The sequence below is a fragment of the Tursiops truncatus genome, chromosome 16 (assembly GCF_011762595.2).
Source record: "Tursiops truncatus isolate mTurTru1 chromosome 16, mTurTru1.mat.Y, whole genome shotgun sequence".
In the NCBI taxonomy this organism is placed as follows: domain Eukaryota; kingdom Metazoa; phylum Chordata; class Mammalia; order Artiodactyla; family Delphinidae; genus Tursiops; species Tursiops truncatus.
In genome coordinates this window covers 63,429,509-63,451,216 of record NC_047049.1, presented here as the reverse complement: position 1 = coordinate 63,451,216, position 21,708 = coordinate 63,429,509, and the positions used below count along the sequence as shown (strand labels likewise).

Sequence of the window (21,708 nt, the reverse complement as noted above, 5' to 3'; positions counted from 1 at the left end):
AGGGATCGAACCTGGGCCCCCTGCATTGGGAGCATGGAGTCTTAACCACTGGACCACCACGGAAGTCCCCAATAACCTTTTTTTAAATGTATTTCAATTTGTCTAAGCCTCTTTCAACTATGGCCATCAAAAACAATGAAATAATTCAATAGTGCCCAATCAGTATAGAACACAAGACTATCAACTTGTTGTTCTCAACATGAAAGACAATATGCTGAGCGACATTAACCCTTAAGTAAGTTATCATTCTTGGCTATTTCTCATATGACAAGTTTACCCTCCACCCTGTATTTGTGTCACTAACTAGCTATGGATGATAGAAAGTCTTTTTACTACTCTGAAACTCTAAAAGACTGAGATGATTTCTAAAGTCCCCTTTGGCTCCAAAACTCTTTGATTTCATAATTTTATGTGCTACTTCTATTTGACGATGAGGAAGCAAACAATGTCAGGCCCATAGTTTAAAGCTACTTCTAAATGCTTCATTGGTTCAAGTGCTGTGAAAAAAGCAAAGCAAACAACAAAACCTGAAGTCTATAACAGAAGTATAATACAACATTCCCAGGTATTAAAAAGGTGGCTCAGGATTGTTGATTATGTAAGCCAAAGTGCCAGAACTTTATATATTAAGATAGTACATTAAACAAAGTGAGGGAGATGACCATACTGAAAGTTTATTCTATTTTATGGCCATTTTGAGTGTCAATTATTAGTTTAAAAATTGAAAATCATTCTACTTCTCCAACATAAAACATTTTCTGCCTTCTGGGTAGGCATCTGTGAAATTTTATAAGTTTGCTTTTTTGTATTCTGAGGACACCGTAAATTTTATACTGGAAGGCTTTAGGAGGATAGGAACTATTTTAAGACAAACATTGTTAAAAGGCATCATATATAGGTGTAATGCTAACTAAAGCAGAGGGTCTAATTTTCTTCAGAAAATTCCTCTGAAATGTTATACAGGGCAAGTTCTATACACTCATTAAAATATATATGTATACATACATATATATATGTTTTAAAGTCACAAAAAAGAGGAACTTTGGGGTCTTCAATCACTTAAGACAAAACAGAGTATATCTTACTCTGAACATGAGACTTTATTACACCAAACTTACCTCAGTTAATCCATGGTTGACATCCTAAGACAGCAGTGCAGAACGTAACAGTAATGAGGAAAGAGCATTGTTAGTGTCCAAATTTAACTATTTCTATTCAAAGCAGCATTTCATTTATTTTGCTATAGCAGAATACTGAATTAATGAAGTAGACCAAAATACATCTACAACAAAACTTACCCTTTCCACATATACCTGATATATCTATAAATGTAATAAGACCTTCGTTTCAGGTATCTTGTGATCATAAAATCATTGAGGCTTGAACATAATGAAATTTGGTTTCAGCAACTAAGTTACGCCATTTGCAGAATTTAGGTAGAACAGGGAAACTAATCCTAAGCCTAACTTGGTCTTGAAGAAATAATTTTATGGCCCAATCTCTCCACCTGGAAAATGGAGAAAATATCCCCCAGATTTTAAGACTTGGTTAATCTTGACAGAATATTTGAAAAGTGTTTAGTAGATTAAAATGCTATGTGGAAAGTGAGAAAATAAGCCATAATTGTTTTTATTCATCAGAAATAAACAGTGAAACACAGGTATCTTATATTAAGCGTTCTTTAACACTGAATTAGCTAAAACAGAAAGTACAAGACAGGGCATAGGGGTTGGTAAGTAGAAAGAAGAAATGAAGAGAGAAAGAGGTATTTATGAAGGATATAATAAAGAAAATTATAATGAAAGCTTACCACTGCATTGAACAGAAATGCACAACATTTTCTTGAAGAAAGCTTTCATATATTCTCAGGGTATAGCCTCAAATAAAGTGCTAGAATCTCCAAAAGTACGTTACTAAATTTGCAGATGGCACCTCGTATACTGAGGAATTAATCTTACCCAAAGAGAGGTCTGATTTTGCCCTCAGCTACTGGGAGATGATCCACAGGACTTTGGAACGTCATACCTGGACAGGAGTATCTTTGTTTGCCTGGAGGCTCTGGGACATGTGGTTATCAGTTCTGCCTCCAGAAGGTCTGGAAAGTAAAGGTCAGCCACATGGGCAGTATGTGATGGAACCTCAATAAAAACTCTGGGCACCAAGGCTCCAGTGAGCTTCCTTGCTTGGGAATACCCTGAGAGTATTGACACAGATGGATGCTGGGAAAATAACTTGTCCATGACTCCTCAGGGAGAGGAAAACAGAAGCTCAGCCTTTGGTACCTTTCCCAGACTCTACCCTTATGCACTTTTTCCCTTGGCATTTTAATCTGTACTCTTTCCCTATAATAAACTATAGACGTCACTATAACAGTTTCCAGTTAGTTCTGTGAAGTCTTGTAGCAAATTACTGAACCTGAGAATGGTTCTAGGAATCCTCTAAGCTTGCAATTGGTATCAGAAGTGAAGGCAGTCTTGTGTGGACGATTCCCTCTAACTTTGTAATTGGCTAAATTCTTGCACGCCACAAGGGGTATCACTGGAAGTTTTAAGGTATTAGCAAACACTTAGGGTTTGTTCACTATATTGTGCTAAATAAAGCCAAAGCAGTGTAAGCATAAGTAAAATATGACTCTAACTTCCTGTTCTGAGAAAGGTAATTATTGATAATAGCTTCTTTCAAAAAATTCAGAGTACCAAGTTATCACTATATACGTACCCCATTGGGCACGTTAACAGAAGAATATATTTACAAGCTGTTTGCAGAAAAACCCTTTTAGATTGCACTCAGTTTAATTTAAAGCAATTTAACAGGAACAACTGAATACTTTTATAGTATATCTTGTGGGATGTTTTTTAAAGTGCTGTTACAGCTAAGAAGGTGTGAATAAGCAAAGAAACACCTTTCAGTATTTTCTGACTACCTATGGCCAGCTTGAAAACTATATTTGATACCTGGTATCATGGAAGATGGATTATATTCTTAATAATGAAACATTACTATATATGCACTTTTTATTGCTACATGTAAAAGATAAAGGTTCTAGGCATATCCTTTAGCACTGGGAAGCCAATAAGATAGTCATAACTTATAGTGTAACTAAACCATATTAAAGCAGAACAAAAGTTTGATGGTAGAGACAGATGGGAGCTAGAAGGAATATGAAAAATAATGGGACATGTGGAAAACTTGGGAAAAGAGACTATTAGATATCAGGCAAAATGATTTACCTAGGGGAGAGCCATCAAAGGGAAAACCATATTAAGGTCATCATTAGAAATTTCAATTTAAGTGTTAAGGATCTAAGACAAAAGCTCAAACATTTAAAAAGAAAAAAAGTAAATATGTAAAAAAGTAAGGATAAACTCCTCTGGGAAATATTAGAGTTGCAAGATAGTTGTTATATTAGTTGAAACTCTAAATGAACCAAAGTAGTATTTCCAAGGAAAATTTAGAAGGAAAAAATGTGGTGGGGGGTGCGGACAGGATATTACAAAATACGTGAGGTCAATGAAAGGTCTATTGCTAAAAATTTACCACATCATTCAATGTGTGACCTACTAGTGGCTCCACATCCACATACTCAAGCACTAACTGTTGGCTGTTTGTAGACTGAGGGCCCTGAAATTAGGTCAAGGCATGCCTAATTTTAGTTACCCAATGTCCTAGAAACTTGAGTAAGAAAGACCTAAAGGAATGTTCAAAAGTCAGGGTCTCATGGTCCAAAGCAGACTTTCACTAAGGCTGCTTTTAACATCAATGGTTAATGATAGTTCTAGTTAGTTATAGACAAAAAAGATGCAACTCCTTGGCATGTTTTAGTTTCAACAAATTACTTATGGCAAAACACTGTATCATTGCTGGTGAAATCATTATTTAAGGGTATAACATAGGATTATTCTGAGGAGGTATAAACAGAGGATACCGAAGTTACTGAAGTAATTCAAATAAATATGAAAGGTGTTGGTGACTAGGCAGAAAAAAAAAAGATACTTCTAAAACACGAAGAAAATGAAAAATAAACCAATATAACTTGGTAATTCAAGGCATAAGGAATCAGTCCAAGAGTCTGCAAAACATTAATGCCATTAAAAATGACAAGGGAACTTTAAAAAGCTAGTATGAACCTTCTGGGAAATATTATAGCTGCAAGGTTTATACTGCAAGTATTAAATGTATTGCAATATTAAAGAACACAAATGTATTTTAATTTCTTCATTTCATTAAATGAGGAAGAAACTCAAACCTAGAAAGTTAAGTACTGGCCTATCTTCCCAAAGCTGGTCTCCCTAGCTGTTATGTCAGTCTATCTTCCTAGTTTGCTGATGAGCATGTCATGTTAGCTCAGCACTGTCCGCAGTTAAAGTACAAAACCTTAATGCCACAGAAGAAATACAGTAATGATTTACAAACACAGCACAATTAATATTGAAGTAAAATTTATGACTTAAAAATATATAAAGTGTAATATCAAAGACTGTAAAAATGTCACCAATTTATCAAATGTATTTATTAGTACTTACTTGTATCTGACATTTCTTACATAGGCATACAGTTCTTGAAATATGCACTTTAAAAAATGCTTAACTTGATTTTTAATTATAAGAGGCACAGACTCAGCATAGACCTTTCTACACTTTATTCTAAATTAATCAATTTTTAACTAGATATATATTGATACATATGTACAGTAACGAAAAGTATAAGCAAGGGAAGAAAAAAGAGCAAAGAGTTTAGTTGTAACCACTAAAGTTGTTTTGTTTCTTTTGTTTGTGTTTGGCCGCACCGTGCAGCTTGTGGGATCCTAGTTACCCAACCAGGGATCAAACCTGGGCCTTGGCAGTGAAGGCATGGAGCCCTAACTATTGGACTGCTAGGGAATTCCCCACTAAAGTATTTTTATAAACAATTTTAGAGCAAAGTTAAAAGAGGTAAGCAAATAAACTGAGACTAATACCTAGAAAGTGGAGAAAAACATCAAATAGCAGAAGATAAAAAGAGAGAGAACTCATGTGCTCTTTTATTTTGCCAAGAAATTATTGTAGAGGGAGAAAAACAGATAAAAAGCAAAAGGAATCCAACTGAAAAAATGCCATACCCTAATATCAGAGTCTGGAAAAACAATCAAAACAGAGAAGCTTATACAGTAACCAGCAGGAGTAGGAGGATCAAGCAAAAACTTCATGGAAACATGAAAAGGGAAACAGGTGAAACAAGATGGGAAAATGGAAGAGGATGAGGTGAAAAGTTAGTCTCAGCTGTACAAGAGGATATTACAAGGAATGCAAAGAATTTCACAGAATTAGTTTTTAATGTTTAGAGACCAGGAAAGTATATACCTGATGGGTTCTCTTTTTTATTTTGTTTTTTTCCTTCTAGTTCTACTGAGATATAAATGACATACAGCACTGTGTTAGTTTAAGGTGTATATTCCTGACGGATTCTTAAAATCCTTGACTGGGAAAGAAAGGAAATGGAGAAAGAAATCTCAACAGACTATGGCATAAAGAGAAATATAATAAAGGTAATATATAATAAAGGTAATATAATAAAGGTAAAATAATTTTCTTGCAGTGTTTAGAACAAGGTAAAGTTTTACATATATACGTGTATATATTTATATATAAAATATATGTGTATATATATAAATACAATTTATAGACATATTTCTTATAATTCATAGTAATTATCTTCTATCAAGGAATATTTTAAACTTTCACATGAAGGAATGGAATTATTTCAAGATAACTCCTGTTCAATAATGGTATACATATGTACATTGTATACATAGATATAAGTACATATATATGTGTACATATGTCTATGTGCACATAAATACACATATACACATTTATATAATCACAAAACAGCATATGAGTATCTTTAGGATAGACACTTTAAAACTTTACTAACTTTACTTACAGGGCCAACATAATGTTCAACCTAGTATTAAGACTAGTAATGCAAGCATGAATTTTATTAAACAGCCTCAGGAAAAGTCTTTAGTGTTATGTGTAAATGTGAAAGTGATCTGAGCTCTCTCAAAGAAAGAAGGACCTTCAGATGTCATAATATAAATTAATAAACTACTTAAGAGTTAGTCAAAGACCTTCAAAGTAAATTGTCAGCTTTCTATTTCCGGAAGACTAGAAGAACCCAAATCACGGGTTCTAGATTCTCATTTCTAAGATGTGACATTAAGTCCACTATGCACATTAAAGAACAAGTTTCCACTGCCACAACCACCTATTCAATACCAGTCTGTCTACAAATGGAGAGAAAGGAAAAACATGTGGTTGAAATAGTAGAGCAATTTTCAAGTATATCAACTTAGAAAGTCTAGAAATAAGAATGTGGTCCTCTACTGTCTCCCTCTTACCAGAAAACAGTAGCACTGAAAGAATTCCTAAGGAAATTCAATTTGATATCATCACAGATACATACCAAGAGGAGTTTGGATACAAGTCTGCCAAGCTTAAAAGCAAACATTCAAACCATAGCTTTTCCATGTAGCACAAGATTACAGCTAGTTTAAAAATCCTATTAGACTGGCATTTCTCTTAACTTGTTCAGAATACAAGTAGTTTATGACCTACATACCAGAAAAAATTCGGATGTCAAAGAACATCAGATCTAATTCACAGTGATCCAAGAGGATATAACTCTCCAGGAGAGAGTGAAATGCTTAGTGAAATAAGTCAGACAGAAAGACAAACACTATATGATATCACTTACACGTGGAATCTAAAAAATAATACAAATGAATCGATATACAAAACAGAAGAGACTCACAGACACAGAAAACAAACTTACAGTTATCAAAGGGGAGGAGGGAGGAGGGACAAATTAGGAGTAGGGGATTACAGCTATGAACTACTATACATTAAAATAGATAAGCAACAAGGATTTACTGTATAGCACAAAGAATTATATTCAATAAAAAAACTAAAAAGAAAATGTTGAGGTGGGATATAAAGCTAGGTGCTCTTATGTCACACTCCTTCCTTATCATATTTACGTTGTGAGCTGAGATTCCTGATCAAGAGAACATAATCATCTTCCATATCAAATATTAACTTGATTATTAAATTTGTAGAGTTATAATTAATTTACCAATTTGTTATGCCTTAAGAATTCTTTTAAAAGCTATGTACCAGGAGTTTAGAACTAGTTTAGTGTTTGTATATATCTAAATAAGATAATCGTAAATAAGGTAAGTGAGCTCCGGACGCGCAGGCTCACGGGCCCAGCCGCTCCGCGGCATGTGGGATCCTCCCGGACCGGGGCATGAACCCGTGTCCCCTGCGTCAGCAGGCGGACTCTCAACCACTGCGCCACCAGGGAAGCCCAACACTAAGCTTCTTAAAGGAATTATTTTATTTTAAAAGGAGTCTATATAATCACTCCAGTCTCAAAAACACTGCTCAAAGACCTAGGGCATCTAGGTGGTGTATCAGGGTTTACATGCAAGTTTTTCGATAATAAAAGTTCATTTTCTGAATCATCAGTTTTCCTCAATGGTAAATAATTTTAATCCCTTTTATATTGCAGTAAATATTTATTTATTTTTGAATTTTATTTATTTTTTTATACAGCAGGTTATTAGTTATCCATTTTATACATATTAGAGTATATATGTCAATCTCCTAATTCATCATACCACCACCCCCCTGCAGTAAATATTTATGAAGCCCCAAATTTGCATTCTCTTGAAGATAAAATATGAGACTTCACACAAATCCTGCAGAGGGAAAATTAATAACCTCAAGAAATATGTTTTTTCTCCTGTCTTAGGGGTTCACTGGAGGAAGAGTTTGAAAAGCTTTATCTAGGTGAGAGCTTTAGTTTAAATAGGGAAGGAAAAAGGAAATATTTATTCAAAGCTTTCCAGAGGTCAAGTATTTTTTCTTAAAAAACTGTTGTCCCTTGACACCAGCTAACCACCCTACTTTTTTACTCCCTTCTCTTCAGCACAGAACTTCTTGAGAGTACTGCCTATGGCTTTTGTTCCCTATCCTCACCCCTAAATTTCTCTTAAGCATACTTACTCTAGACGCATTATCAAGGTTACCAATGACCTTCACGTAACCAAATGCATTGATCAATTCTATGGTTTTATCCTATTTCTCAGCAGCGTTCAATATGGTTTCTCCTTCACTTTTCAATTTTGGTTCCCACAACTCTCTCCTAGTTTTCCTCCTACCTCTCTTAACCTCCTTTGTTGATTTCTCTCCTTTCCTCATCTCATATCCATCAGCAATTCTTGGCCGTCTTACCTCCAAGAGGTACCCAAGTCCATTTCTATCTTCCATCTATACAACTACCAATCCTAGTCAAACCCATCATTTTCTCTCCCCTTATCTACTCCATTCCCCTCACTCCATCTTCCACAAAGCTGACAGAGTGGTTATTTCAGAATATAACTTACACTGTACAGTATTCACTCCCTGCTTACCACCCTCCAATGGCTTACCATAACACTTCAGATAAAATCCATGTCCCCGATCCTAATTTACTAAACCTTGCATGATCTGGCACCTGCCCATTTCTCTGATCCTTTCCCAGAACTCTCCCCATTCCCATATTTTAGCCATACTGGCCTTTTTCTATTCTTCAAACATGACAAGCTTGCTCTCACCTAAGGTCTTTTAGTAGATGTAATTTTTCCTGAAATTTTCTTTGCTCTGATCTTACATGGCTGCTTTTTGTCATTTAGATTACAGATCATACTTCATTAGACAAGACTTTTCTGATTACCCAATCACAAGAAACCATCCTGTCTTTATTACCTTCTCTTATTTTAATTGTCTATATAGTGCATATTATAAGCTTTTTTTTTTTTTGCTTTACTTGATTACTATCCATCTTGTCCACTAGATTATAAGTTTCATGAGAACAGGGCCTTATCCATCTGGTTAATCACTGTATTTCTCATACCTAAATAAGTGCCTGTTACAAAGGAGAGTCTTAATAAGTATTTGTTGAATATGCAAATGAGCAGACATAAATCTGTAGGATGTTTGTAAACTTGACTGAGTCTCCTAGTGATTCTGCAGGAAAAAATAAAATCAACAAATCTCTCCCAATCCAGATCCAAGTATCTAGGGAAGCAAACATGTACTAGAAGTGACCTGATTCCTATAGGTAAGAGCATCCTAAAAACAGCATGCACTAACTGCACTGCCATTCAAAAACTACTGTACTTTCTAAGTGCCTACTAGACATATTTGAGATACTGTAAGAAGTGCTGGTGAATAAACTGACAGAGTGCCTATCCACAAGGAGCTTGCAGTTGGTACCTAGCAAGCAATGAAAGGCTATTCACCTTCCTAGAACTGTTACAAGCATGTTGCTTAAATTACCTGCTTCAGGGGTGGAAAAGTTGGCCTTAAGTATATTATAATGGTTAGCAAATAAGAGTCTAAACCTGTTTTATATCTAGCTGCTTAGCAATTTCTATACTGAAATTTTGTGTGACTAATTAAAGTTTTATAAGACTATGATATTAGTTTTATTTTTATTTTATTTTTTTGGCCATGCGGCACGTGGGATCTTAGTTCCCTGACCAGGGATTGAACCCTCACCCCCTGCGGTGGAAGTGCAGAGTCTTAACCACTGGATGGCCAGGGAAGTCCCTATGCTATTATTTTAATTAAGTATCTAGTTATTAGAGACTTAGCCACATGGAAAGAAATATGTGGCACTTGTGGAGGTATGCCAAAAAACTGAAATCAAATTAAGCACATAAAAGGGGAAAAATAAAAACTAGAATCAATGGTACCACAGCTCACTTCTGGTAGTTCTGAGGCACCGATCTCACAATTTTAATACGTTCTTAGAGTTCAAGTATCAGAGACTCCAGTATCCTCAACATTAGAGAATTAAGAGACAACCTCATGCAAAGTAAATGAGACTTAGAAAAATAAGTCATATTTGCATTTTTCTGTAGAAAAGTGTAATCTATCTCTTTGGTTTGGCTTTGGTATAAGAGCAGAATGCTTACTTATAAATACTGTATAATATATAACTGCTCCTTTGCAATATGCTTTTATTTAAAAAATGAGCTCTGAATAAAAGCTCTGAAAAAGCTTTGTTGTTTCAAAAATACACAATTGTTCCTTTTGTATTAGAACAAATGATACATAAAAATGAAACCATAAAATGCAATAGGAAACATACCATTCCATAGGCCTGCTGTTGGACCCAGTTGATATAATCATTCCGTATGTCTATCAATTCTTGTACTTCATGTATATAAAATTTATCATATTGTATAATCTGTCCAGTTTTCTCATTTACCTACAAAAAACAAAAATGTAATTAACATTAAATTTAACCAGTACCTAAGAAAGAGACTGAAAAATGTTTAAATAGAATTGAGACTTCTTAGCTATTTTCTCTTCCTATAAAAGAATAATTTACTGAGTGCCTACCATATGCAAAATGCTAGTTAAGTGCTACGGGAAACACCAAGATTTATAAGATGTGATATCTGTATTTAGTATCTCAAAATCCATTAAAAAATATTTATGTAACCACCACACAATAGGAGATATGTACCATAAGTATATATATTATACAAAGACTAGAAACTATAAAGTCTTCTGGTTGGGAATGGGACTTAAATAATAGTAAGAATAGCTAATGCTTGTTAACCATCACTCAATAGTGGCATCTGATTATAATAAACTAAGAGGATGACATTTGGGTAGGATGTGAAAAATGAAGACAGTGCAAATTACCATACGAGAAAATTACTTACTAATTACAAAAGGAAAAACAAGTCTTAACAGTGGAGACCACCACCTTAACTGAGTGATCAAACTAACCACCACCCATACTGGGACAATCAAATATTATGTTCCTGCTGGGACTTCCCTGGCAGTCCAGTGGTTAAGACTCCGCGCTTCCACTGCAGGGGGCGCAGGTTCGATCCCTGGTCAGGGAACTAAGATCCCATGTGCCTCGAAGCACGGCCAAAAAAAAAAAAAAAATTTTCCTGCTGATATAATGCAACAGGAAGTACAGACATTATCTGTGAACCAAGAAAATGTCTAACCTGAATCTAGTCAAGTCCTTGATTCAAATTCCAGTTTATAGGAAATACAGGAAAAGAGGAACAAGTTAAACATCATTATAAGGAAACAGACAATTATCCTAATTGTAGGAACTTTACAAGAAGACTGGCCAGGACTCTCCAAAAAGTCAAGGTAATGAGATCGAAAGGTGGGGGTTATTCTAAATTAAAAGAAACTACAAGAGTTCTAGTGCTGGATATGGCAGAGTACTTTTTATCAGACTAATCCTCCTGACAATAACAGTTATAATCTCTGAACAGTATATTAAAAAAAACAACAATTTAAAAACACTGGCGATCAACCCAAAGCAGGCAGAAACAAGAATGAACACAATCTCTGAAAAAAGGAAAGCACATGTTGAGAACCACATTTTTTTTTTAACATGGGAGTACTTCCAAAGCAGCATAAGGGGTAGGGGATGTAGCACATGCAGAAAGCAACAGTTTTATCAGACAGAGAAGTGTGAGATTGAAGCTGCCAACATGGCAGACAATGAGGAAGAAAAATCCCAGAAAGGAATCCTGAGGACAAAGTCCCCAAATCTGCATGTAAATCCCCCCCACCTCTTTGGCTAACTCTTAAACCATGAAAGCACAAGTGAGATTTGGGGTGGGGGGACAGGGACGGACAACACCCCAACAGAAAGCAGCAACTGGGAGGCTACTCTTAAGAGTACATTTCAAGACAAGCATCTCCAGAGGGGAAAAAAGGTACATTTCATAATGATAAAAGAATTAATTTATCAAGAAGTCATGACAACCCCAAATAACAGCGCTTCAAAATACAAGAAGGGAAAATTGACAGAACCACCATCATCGTTAGAAGTTTTAACACCCCTCTCTTGGTAACTGATTTACAAAAAAAAAAAAGAAGGGCAAAATCAGTAAGTAAGATTTGAACATCAGTTTCAACCAACTTGAACTCGTTGCCAGAAGAGAGGGAGGTGAGGGCAGGAGAGAAATAGGTGAAGGAGATAAAGAGGTACAAACTTTCAGTTATGAAATAAATGAGTCACAGGTATGAAAGTGTACAGTGTGGGAAATATAGTCAATAATTATGCAATATCTTTGTATGGTGACAGATGACAACTAGACTTACCATGGCAATCATTTTGAAACGTATAGAAATATCAAATTATGTTTTGCACCAGGAACTAATATAGTGTTATAGGTCAACTGTACTTCAAAAACAAACTCAGAAAAGGAGATCAGATTTGTGGTTACCGGAGGTGGGGGTGGGGGGAGGGGGAAGTGGATGAAGGGGGTCAAAAGGTACCAACTTCCAGTTATAAGATAAATAAATACTAGGGATGTAACGTAAAACAACATAAATATAGTTAACACTTCTGTATGTTATATGTATGAAAGCTGTTAAGAGAGTAAATCCTAAGAGTTCTCATCACAAGGAAACAAATTTTTGTCTATGTCTTTAATGTTGTATCTATATGAGATAATGGATGTTGAGTAAACTTATTGTGGTAATCATTTCATAATGTATGTAAGTCAAATCATTATTGCTGTACACCTTAAACTTACACAGAGCTATATGTCAGTTATATCCCAATAAAATGGAAAGAAAAAATAGAACATTCCACCCAGTAATTGTACATGGGATGTTCACTAACATATATCATAACCTGGACCATATAACAAGCCTTAATAAATATCGTTAAAAAAATCCAACATATACAAAGTATGTTCTTTGACCACAACAGAAATAAACTAAAAGTCAATAACAAAAATATATTTGGAAAATCCTAGAAAACTGGCAATTAAAACACTTCTAAATTACCCCAAACTCTCCTTGTATCCATCAGAGAGCTAAAGTCACAAGATAACAAAGTAGCCTGAAGTCCAAGGATGGACAGATACTTCCAAAGAAATGGGTCACCATGGCAGAGCAAGAGGAAGTTTAGCACTGTCATACAAGCAGCGAAGAAGAAATCAGCTAAAATTCTAAGAAATTGCTTAAGGCTGAGTATGGGATAACTTGAGAGGATAAAACCCCCGGGAGCCTCAGACAGTTTGCACTCACTCATAGACTCTTGACACAGACCTCTACTGGGTGCCCAGGAGGATGAGTGGAAACAGGGCAGGAGATCAAGAGACTCTCTCAGTGGTGCAAGGCATTGGCTGCCTCTGTGAGAAAGAAACAAGGCCTGCCACCCCGTCCAGATCCTTCTCTCACATAGAGAAAGCAAAAACTTTAAGCCACTGAGGAAGGGGAAGCAAATTCTATGCCATGTTGCTGGAAGAGGGGAAAAATCCTCAATCCTTGGGAAGAAGGGGGACAAGAACTGTCCTGAGCCCAGAATCTTGTATCAGTAGCGCTAGAGGCTCTCTACTGCTGGGGGTGGGAGCAGAAACTCTGAGAAAATCCCATCCCCGAGACCCTGGTACACACCCAGCTATCTACCTAAGACCAACACTATACCACAATAACAAAGAACTTTTTCTGTCCCTTCTCCTCTACCAATTTTGAAAGCACTAAGTAATAAGCAACACCAGCTCACCACTGAGGAGGGGCAAAAGTGGGGAGAGAAATCCCTCTTTGGAGCAGGCATGCAGAGTGAAGCACAAACACTGAGAAGAAATCTTTGACATTTCACCTTCACCTTAAGCATCAGACAATATTAGAGGAATCTGAGGTCTCCGGTGCAATGAAGTTAACTACATCAAACTAAAAACTCAATTCCAGTTCAACTGCAGATTAGATTGGCTTAAATCCCTACACTAACAACCACATAAGAGGTATACACATACAGGATGTAAATCTAATTACTTCAGCGTTTACTATTTTACAGATAACCAAAAATTGTGACACATATCAAAAAGCAAATAAGTAAATAAAACAAAGACCACATAAAAAAGTCTAGAGACAAAGTAATCAACAGAGCCAGACTCAGAGATGACTTAATGAAAATAAAAACACAATACATCAAAATTTGTGGAATTCTGGTAAAGTAGAGCATAGAAGGAAATTTATAGCATTAAATGATGTTAGAATAAATGGTCTAAAATCAATGATCTAATAAGCCTCGGCTCAGGAATTCCCTGGTGGTCTAGTGGTTAGGACTCAGCACTTTCACTGCCATGGCCTGGGGTTCAATCCCACACGCTGTATGGCACAGCACCCCCCTCCTCCCCCCAAAAAAAGCCTCAGCTTTAAGAACCTGGAAAATGATGATCAAATTAAGGACAAATCAAGTAGAGAAAAGGAAAGATATGAAACAGAAAACATAAATTACACTCTATTTATTTTTTAAATTTAATATTAAATTTTTAAATTTCCCAAAAGAAAATTCCAAGCCAAGATAGCTTCACTGGTGAATTCTATCAAACATTTAAGGAAGAAATAATACCAATCTTTTTTTTTCCCAAGAGGTGACATATCTAAGTGGTTTTGTTTGTTTTAAATTATATATTTATTTATTTTTGGCTGCAATGGGTTCTTGTTGCTGCGCGCGGGCTTTTCTCTAGTTTCAGTGAGTGGGGGCTACTCTTCGTTGCAGTGCATGGGCTTCTTATTGCAGTGGCTTCTCCCGCTGAAGAGCACGGGCTCTAGGCGCACAGGCTTCAGTTAGTTGTGGCACATGGGCTCAGTAGTTGTGGCTCGCAGGCTCTAGAGCGCAGGTTCAGTGGTTGTGGCGCACGGGCCCAGCTGCTCCACAGGCATGTGGGATCTTCCCGGACCAGGGCTTGAACCCGTGTCGCCTACACTGGCAGAAGGATTCTTAACCACTGTGCCACCAAGGAAGTCCCAATAATACCAATCTTAAACAAACTCAGAAAACAGAGAAAGATAGATCATTTCTTAATTCACTTTATGAATTAGGATAACCCTGATACTAAAAAGCTGATGAGAAACAAAACTGACTAGATCAACATCACTCAACAAAATATGAGCAAATTAAATCCAGCAATATGCATAAAATAATACAAAATGTCCAAGTGGAGTTTATCCCAGGAATGCAAGACTGGTTTAACATTCAAATATAAATGAATTTCACTAAATTTCAGAAAAAAAGCAAAATAAATAAATAATTGTTCATCTCAATAGATGCAGAAAAAAGTATCTAACAAAATTCAACATCCCTTCATAATAAACACACCCAGCAAACCTGGAATAGAAGGGAACTTCTTCAAACAGATAAAGCCCACCTTAAAAGAAAACAAAACAAAAACACAACTCTACAGCTAACATCATATTTATGGGTAAAATATTAAATGCTTTCTTTCTAAGATGAAGAATTAGACAAGAATGTCCACTGCAACCATTTATATTCAACACTGTACTGGGAAGTCTTAGCCAATAAAATAAGGCAAGAAAATAACATGAATGTGCACATAAAAAATCCAAATTAATCTATAAGAGAAATATTAAATTGATTTATCAAGGTCACAGAGTACAAGGTGAAAACTCAACTAAATTTTGCCACACTAACAATAGAAACTCAACTAAATTTCTCCATACTAGCATCAGAAAATAAAAAATTTTAATTATCATTTACAATAGCATCAAAAACATAAGATAGAGTTGAGCAGCTGTAACAGAAACCACGCAGCTCACAAAGTATAAAATATTACTATCTAGCCCTTCATAGAAAAAGTCTTCAGACCCTTGCCCTACAGCCAAACTCTTTCTACCAAAAAAGAAAACATACCCAATAATTACACACAAAAACTCATTTGCTTTTCCCTCTCTAATATTTATGTTTATAAAAATATACATTAACTTTTATATTACATTGGACACTTAAAAAATTTAGTGACGCCTGGGACTTCCCTGGTGGTGCAGTGGTTAAGAATATGCCTGCCGGGCTTCCCTGGTGGCGCAGTGGTTGAGAGTCCGCCTGCCGATGCAGGGGACACGGGTTTGTGCCCCGGTCTGGGAAGATCCCACATGCCGCGGAGCGGCTAGGCCCGTGAGCCATGGCCGCTGAGCCTGCGAATCTGGAGCCTGTGCTCCGCAATGGGAGAGGCCACAACAGTGAGAGGCCTGCGTACCGAAGAAAAAAAAAAAAGAATATGCCTGCCAATGCAGCGGACAGGGGTTCAAGCCCTGGTCGGGAAAGATCCCACATGCCGTGGAGCAACTAAGCCCGTGAGCCACAACTACTGAGCCTGAGCGCCACAACTACTGAGCCCACATGCCACAACTACTGAAGCCCACGTGCCTAGAGCCCATGCTCCGCAACAAGAGAAGCCACCGCAATGAAAAGTCCACACACTACAATGAAGAGTAGCTCCCACTCACCACAACTAGAGAAAACCTGCGTGCAGCAACAAAGACCCAAAGCAGCCATAAATAAATTAATTAAACAAACAAACAAACAAATAAATTTGTTTTAAAAAGTTTTAGTGACTCTTGTTGAAAATGATTCGTGTGCCACTGACCTCTGATACATACTTTTCTTTATCTGGAATATTTTTTATTTTTAAAGGTAAATTTTCTTTCACCAATAGCAACCAGTGTTTGCAGTTTTTACATCCTGCAGATATGACACATGTTTTTGAAAAGAAATGCTATGTTAGAATAAAAACTAACAATTTAGAAATCAGGTTTGGTTCAGGAACAAGCAAATTTCAGTCAAGCTTAAGACTTGGTGGGAAATGATGGCTGATAGTTAATTCAGACACAGTGATTTAATAACTAAAGATAAAACCAGTTAATATTGCTTTAAAAATAGGGAAATTAGGCACTGAACAGAAGACTGATCCAAAAGACGTGGATATAGATTTACATATAAAATCAACAGTTTAAAAAATATATATAAAAATACATTTGTATGGTAGGTAAGATTGACAAGACATTATTTTTTTCAGGAAGTCTTCTTTAATTCTTCCGAGTTATGTGCCCTCCTATGTGTTTTCATAGCACCCTTCATTTTCCTTAATCTAGCACTTACCATGCTGCATCATAAATGCTTATAATCTTTTTTTTAAGCATTTTTAAAATATTTATTTATTTGGCTGCACCAGGTCTTAGTTGCGGCACTCGGGATTTTCGTTGCGGCACACGGGATCTTTAGTTGCAGCATGTGGGATCTAGTTCCCTTACCAGGGATTGAATTCAGGCCCCTGCACTGGGAGCATGGAGTCTTAGCCACTGGACCACCAGGGAAGTCCCTACATTTATCATCTTAACAAGGGCAGAAATCACATCTTTTCCTTGTCACTGCATCACTACTGTTTAGTACCATGATAAGCACATAATAGGCACTCAGTAAATATCTGTAAAATGAATAAAAAAGAAATCATATGGTAGAAGTTCAAAACAACCTATACAATCAGTGTTACTGCCCAAAATGTACAAAATAAAATCTATGTATGTTTGATCATAACATTTCGCATTTTAATTACAATTTAGTATTCTGATTTATAAACGTGAGTTCAGAGGAGGAATATGGTAGTATACATATGTCTTATATGTTTGGGTTTATTTAAGGGTTCCTTGCAAAAAAAAGGGGGGGTTGAAAATCACTGACTTAGAAGATTAACATGATACGTAGCACTTAGGCTAGTCAAAGTAAGTCTTTTCTTTTGTCATTATTAATATTTCTATAAGGTACTGTGTGAAAACTCAGAAACTACTAAATAACACAATTACTTGCCAGCAAACTCATTTACGTGGTAATACATCCATTCCTGACAGCAGGTACCAAAATTATCTTTCTTGTGATGCCATTTGGAGCACTGTGAATAATTTCTAATTCAAAGCTTCCCAAAGGACATGTCATAAGGGAGAAACAAGTCATTCATATATCCTGAAATGATCAGGAAATAGAGTCCAGTTCTATAGTTCCTAATCCTGCTCCAGGATTAGGTCAAGAAGGAAATTGTGTGAGAAACTTTTCCTAATTCTTAACCATGGAGCAGAGAGAAGAAATATATACAATTGTCAGACATAAGGTGTCCTCAAAAACACAAATCTCTGATTAGCAATTTAGGTTCCACTAAAGATGAAAATGAATCATCTCTGATAGTGAATATCCACAGTTATCTATGACAGATTAGGATCAAGTAAAGTTTTCTCCAATGTAAGAGGTAAAAGAAAGATAAATGATTGTCCTAAGGACTCCCAGTAAGAGATGCTTATGAAACTGATACCATTATTACCCTGCTTTTGAGTATTTAACAACTTCAAACAGGAACTCAGTTTCCTCATGACCAAATGAATCAAGATAAAAGTAGCAATTTCCCATCCAAATGGTGGTGGTGATAACAAAATCTCTGAATGTATAATAATTATACATATTATGTAATCTAAAAAATACATCAATCCTGGGAAACCATCAGGCCATTATTTCAATCCTTATTTTATAGATGATTCTCCATTTGCATATGTGATAAAGACAAAGACTTGTTCAAAATCACACTGATAAGAAGCAGCACAGATCGAGTTAGAATTTTTTTTTTTTTTTTTTTGCAGTACGCGGGCCTCTCACTGCTGTGGCCTCTCCCACTGCGGAGCACAGGCTCCTGACACACAGGCTCAGCGGCCATGGCCCACGGACCCAGCTGCTCCGCGGCACGTGGGATCCTCCCGGACCGGGGCACGAACCCGTGTCCCCTGCATCGGCAGGCGGACTCTCAGCCACTGTGCTACCAGGGAAGCCCCATGGTCTTTTTTCAACAATACAATGCTATCTGTAATCTGGAAGTATAAGCCTCTAGATCTAGGGACATAAAATAAAAGCAAAGAACCATCTAAACATATTATATTACTATATCTGCTGATGCAGAAGTACATTAGAAACAGCAGGGACTTTGGAAGTCGATTTGGATTTGTATTTCAACTCTGCTACTTACTGGTTTATGACCATTGATATTCAGATTAAGGGTCAAAATATAACTGTAAAGAGTTTAAAAAGTTAAATGAGGGATATACGTAAAGTGCTCACACGAATTAGTGTACGATGGAGGTTTCTAACCTTGGCCACTGTTACATTATTTTCCTTTCCCTTTCAGCTAGCAATAATTTAGGATCCTTGTTCTAGCATGGCTCCATCAAAAAGGTCTCTGGAGATGGAACCCCATAAGGTTCTCCTCAACAGAGACTGAGGCTTCTGAGCCAGGCACATAAATTACTTGCTCAAGTTCTGTCTGTAATTATGAAAGACAAAAGGTTCAATTTCCTCCTCCACTTCTCCTTCCCTCACTTTCATTTGTAGAAAAAGACACAGCTAAGGGAAAAAAGAATTTTTTTAAGAGGTAATGCAGATAAGAAAGGGGGGGGATGAATAATTATTTGGGAAGAGGGTCCTGCTGACAAAGGATGGTTCACTGAAGTAGTAGGAAAAGAGAATCCAGAGGAAAGAAAGAATCTAATCAACCTCTTGAATCCTAGACAAAAGGCATAAAGAAAAGTAGAGACCCATTCCATAACAACAGAAGATCTTAACAGCAGTTTACTGCAGAATCCAGTTAACCCTAAAGTGCTGCAAGAAAGCCTTGGACTGGGAAAGGCAAACATAAGAATGACTTATTTCCCCCTATGAAAAAAATGGCTATCATATCTTCAGTTATAATAAGAGAAATGACTTGTTTTTCTAGAGCGCTTAGACATACTAAATACAAAAGAAAAAAGTTCAAGAAGTAGTTGAGAAAGTACCCAGGAACTTCATTAAAAGAATAAAAAGGAAAAAATTAATGGTCCATAAGAGTTCTTTCTTACAGAGAACAGAAGGACTTATCTCCTTTACCCTTTATCATTTACCTTAGTACCAGGCAAGAAGGGTGTGAAAACACTAAAGAAGCTGTTAAGGGGAGGAAACTAAAGATTAATGGTTCATATGGGTTTTTCAGTCATTCTAGAGGCTAGAAACATATCCTTCTCCCTTAGGTCATGTCTCCCAAAATAGCATCTTAAAAATACCAAATGGCACAACAGAGATATACCTACCAGCTGTCAGGGATGTCTCAAATCCATCTTTAATTAAACAGCTGAGACTCTACTTCTTCATATAACTTTGAACTGCTACAAGTGTAAAGGGGACTATTTCTTCCACTGGGAAGAAGGGCAGGAAAGAACAATAGGCAAATTAATGAATTATATATGGTTCCAATTTCAAGTTAGTCATCTGTTTCAAAGGTTGTACTTTGACTGAAGCTATTAGTACCCAACAGCAAAAGGAACATGAGTTTAAATGTTCAAAATCACAACTAGGATGTAATCTCGTTCATATTATAACCATCAATAAATAACAAAAAGCGTATTATTTAAACTAACAAATCATGTTCTTCAAATAAAACATAAGGAGAATCTAATTCATTAGTATGCTATTGTTCTGCCCAACTACAGACAAGTTATCCATAAACGCCTAACAAAGTCAAATAAGACCAAAGCTCTAAAGTATAGATATATTCTTTCTTTTAAAGGAAAATTTAGATAACTTCTCCAAATTCCTATATCTTTTATGTCAATCTAATTCTGTAATATATTCATGTTAAAATAAACATCATCAGTTTGTTAGTGGCAATGGGGAGAGAGGAAAATAAACGGACTATTGGACATACCCTATGTAATATTTCTAAAACCTTTAATGCGGTATGAAGAAAACTGTTGAAAATTCTTCTTTCAGAAGGGGGAATGCCGATCTTGTAGAGTTTCAAAAGATGTACCACAACCTCCTTAAAAAGTTCTACAATCTTGAGGAATAGTGGAGGTTCAAGTACTGACCACCAGTTTTCTGTTATTAAAGGGTGAACACACAAAATAAAATTTAAAAAGTCACAATTTTCAAAATCATACTGACTGTTTTTCGAAAGCAGTGGCTCTTAACCCTTTGAAAACCTCAGGAAGATACACATAATATGGTATTTTACGTAACATTTCTAGGGTTTATAGATACCACCCCACCCTCAAGTTAAAGAATACGGTTCTAAAAGCTCTCAAAAGCAAAAATAAAGTTAGAAAGGTCTATTGAATTTACATTCTTGGTTTCCTAAGCTACATTAAAAACTTAATAGCTAGTACTAAAACCACTTGTTAAAAAAAGTGCTTTGGAAATTAGGATTTTAATTTTTAAACAAAACACTTTTAAAACTGTATTGCTCCAATATTTAAAGATCTCTCCAACTTTTATCTTTCAACTTACGTAACATAAAGTTGAAATATTGTGAAGCACCATCCTAAAAATGCAAGGTACTCCTGAAAATCAAATACAGATACTGAACAATGTAAAGTATACCATGTCTGTCCTTCCCCACGTTCACTATTTGTAGTTATTAACTACAAATATGACAATCTTATGCAGCAGACAGAAGGGAATACAAAAACTTCTGACAACATGGAAGCAATATGCTTTTCAGTCCCTGCTTCACTCTTCTAACCACTGGCTAATTCCCTCAGATTCCAGGATTCTACCCCTTGCTTGTTGCTTCCTCTGCTCACCCTCAGCCTAAAACTTCTTGTACTGATTTTATTACTCTTATGTATCTCAGATTCACATACCTAACAAATACTATTAAGAAGGAAAGCACTGCTACTAAATGTAGCAGGCAAACTATAATGGTCAGCAGATAGAGATGAAATTATACAATTAGAAAAATTAAAGTGAGGAAAGTTTAGGCCAAAAACCCAGAGGAATAAGATCAAATAAACAGTGGAATCTCACCTACATGCACAG

The 21,708-nt window shown here is 36.1% G+C and overlaps 1 protein-coding gene across 8 annotated transcripts in view; it reads right to left on the bottom strand.

Annotated features, from left to right (window-relative positions):
* Positions 1-21,708, bottom strand: part of HERC4 (HECT and RLD domain containing E3 ubiquitin protein ligase 4) — a 234,185-nt gene that overhangs the window by 29,475 nt on the left and 183,002 nt on the right. For 6 of the 8 annotated variants that reach the window (XM_073793540.1, XM_073793536.1, XM_073793537.1 and 3 more), the window contains 3 exons: positions 20,597-20,769; positions 10,180-10,299; positions 1,119-1,142 (listed from right to left, as the gene is read on the bottom strand). In XM_073793540.1, coding sequence (XP_073649641.1) covers positions 1,119-1,142; positions 10,180-10,299; positions 20,597-20,769 — 317 coding nt within the window. The remainder of the gene's footprint in view (positions 1-1,118; positions 1,143-10,179; positions 10,300-20,596; positions 20,770-21,708) is intronic. The other 2 variants (XM_073793538.1, XM_019936185.3) reach the window with 1 other exon arrangement.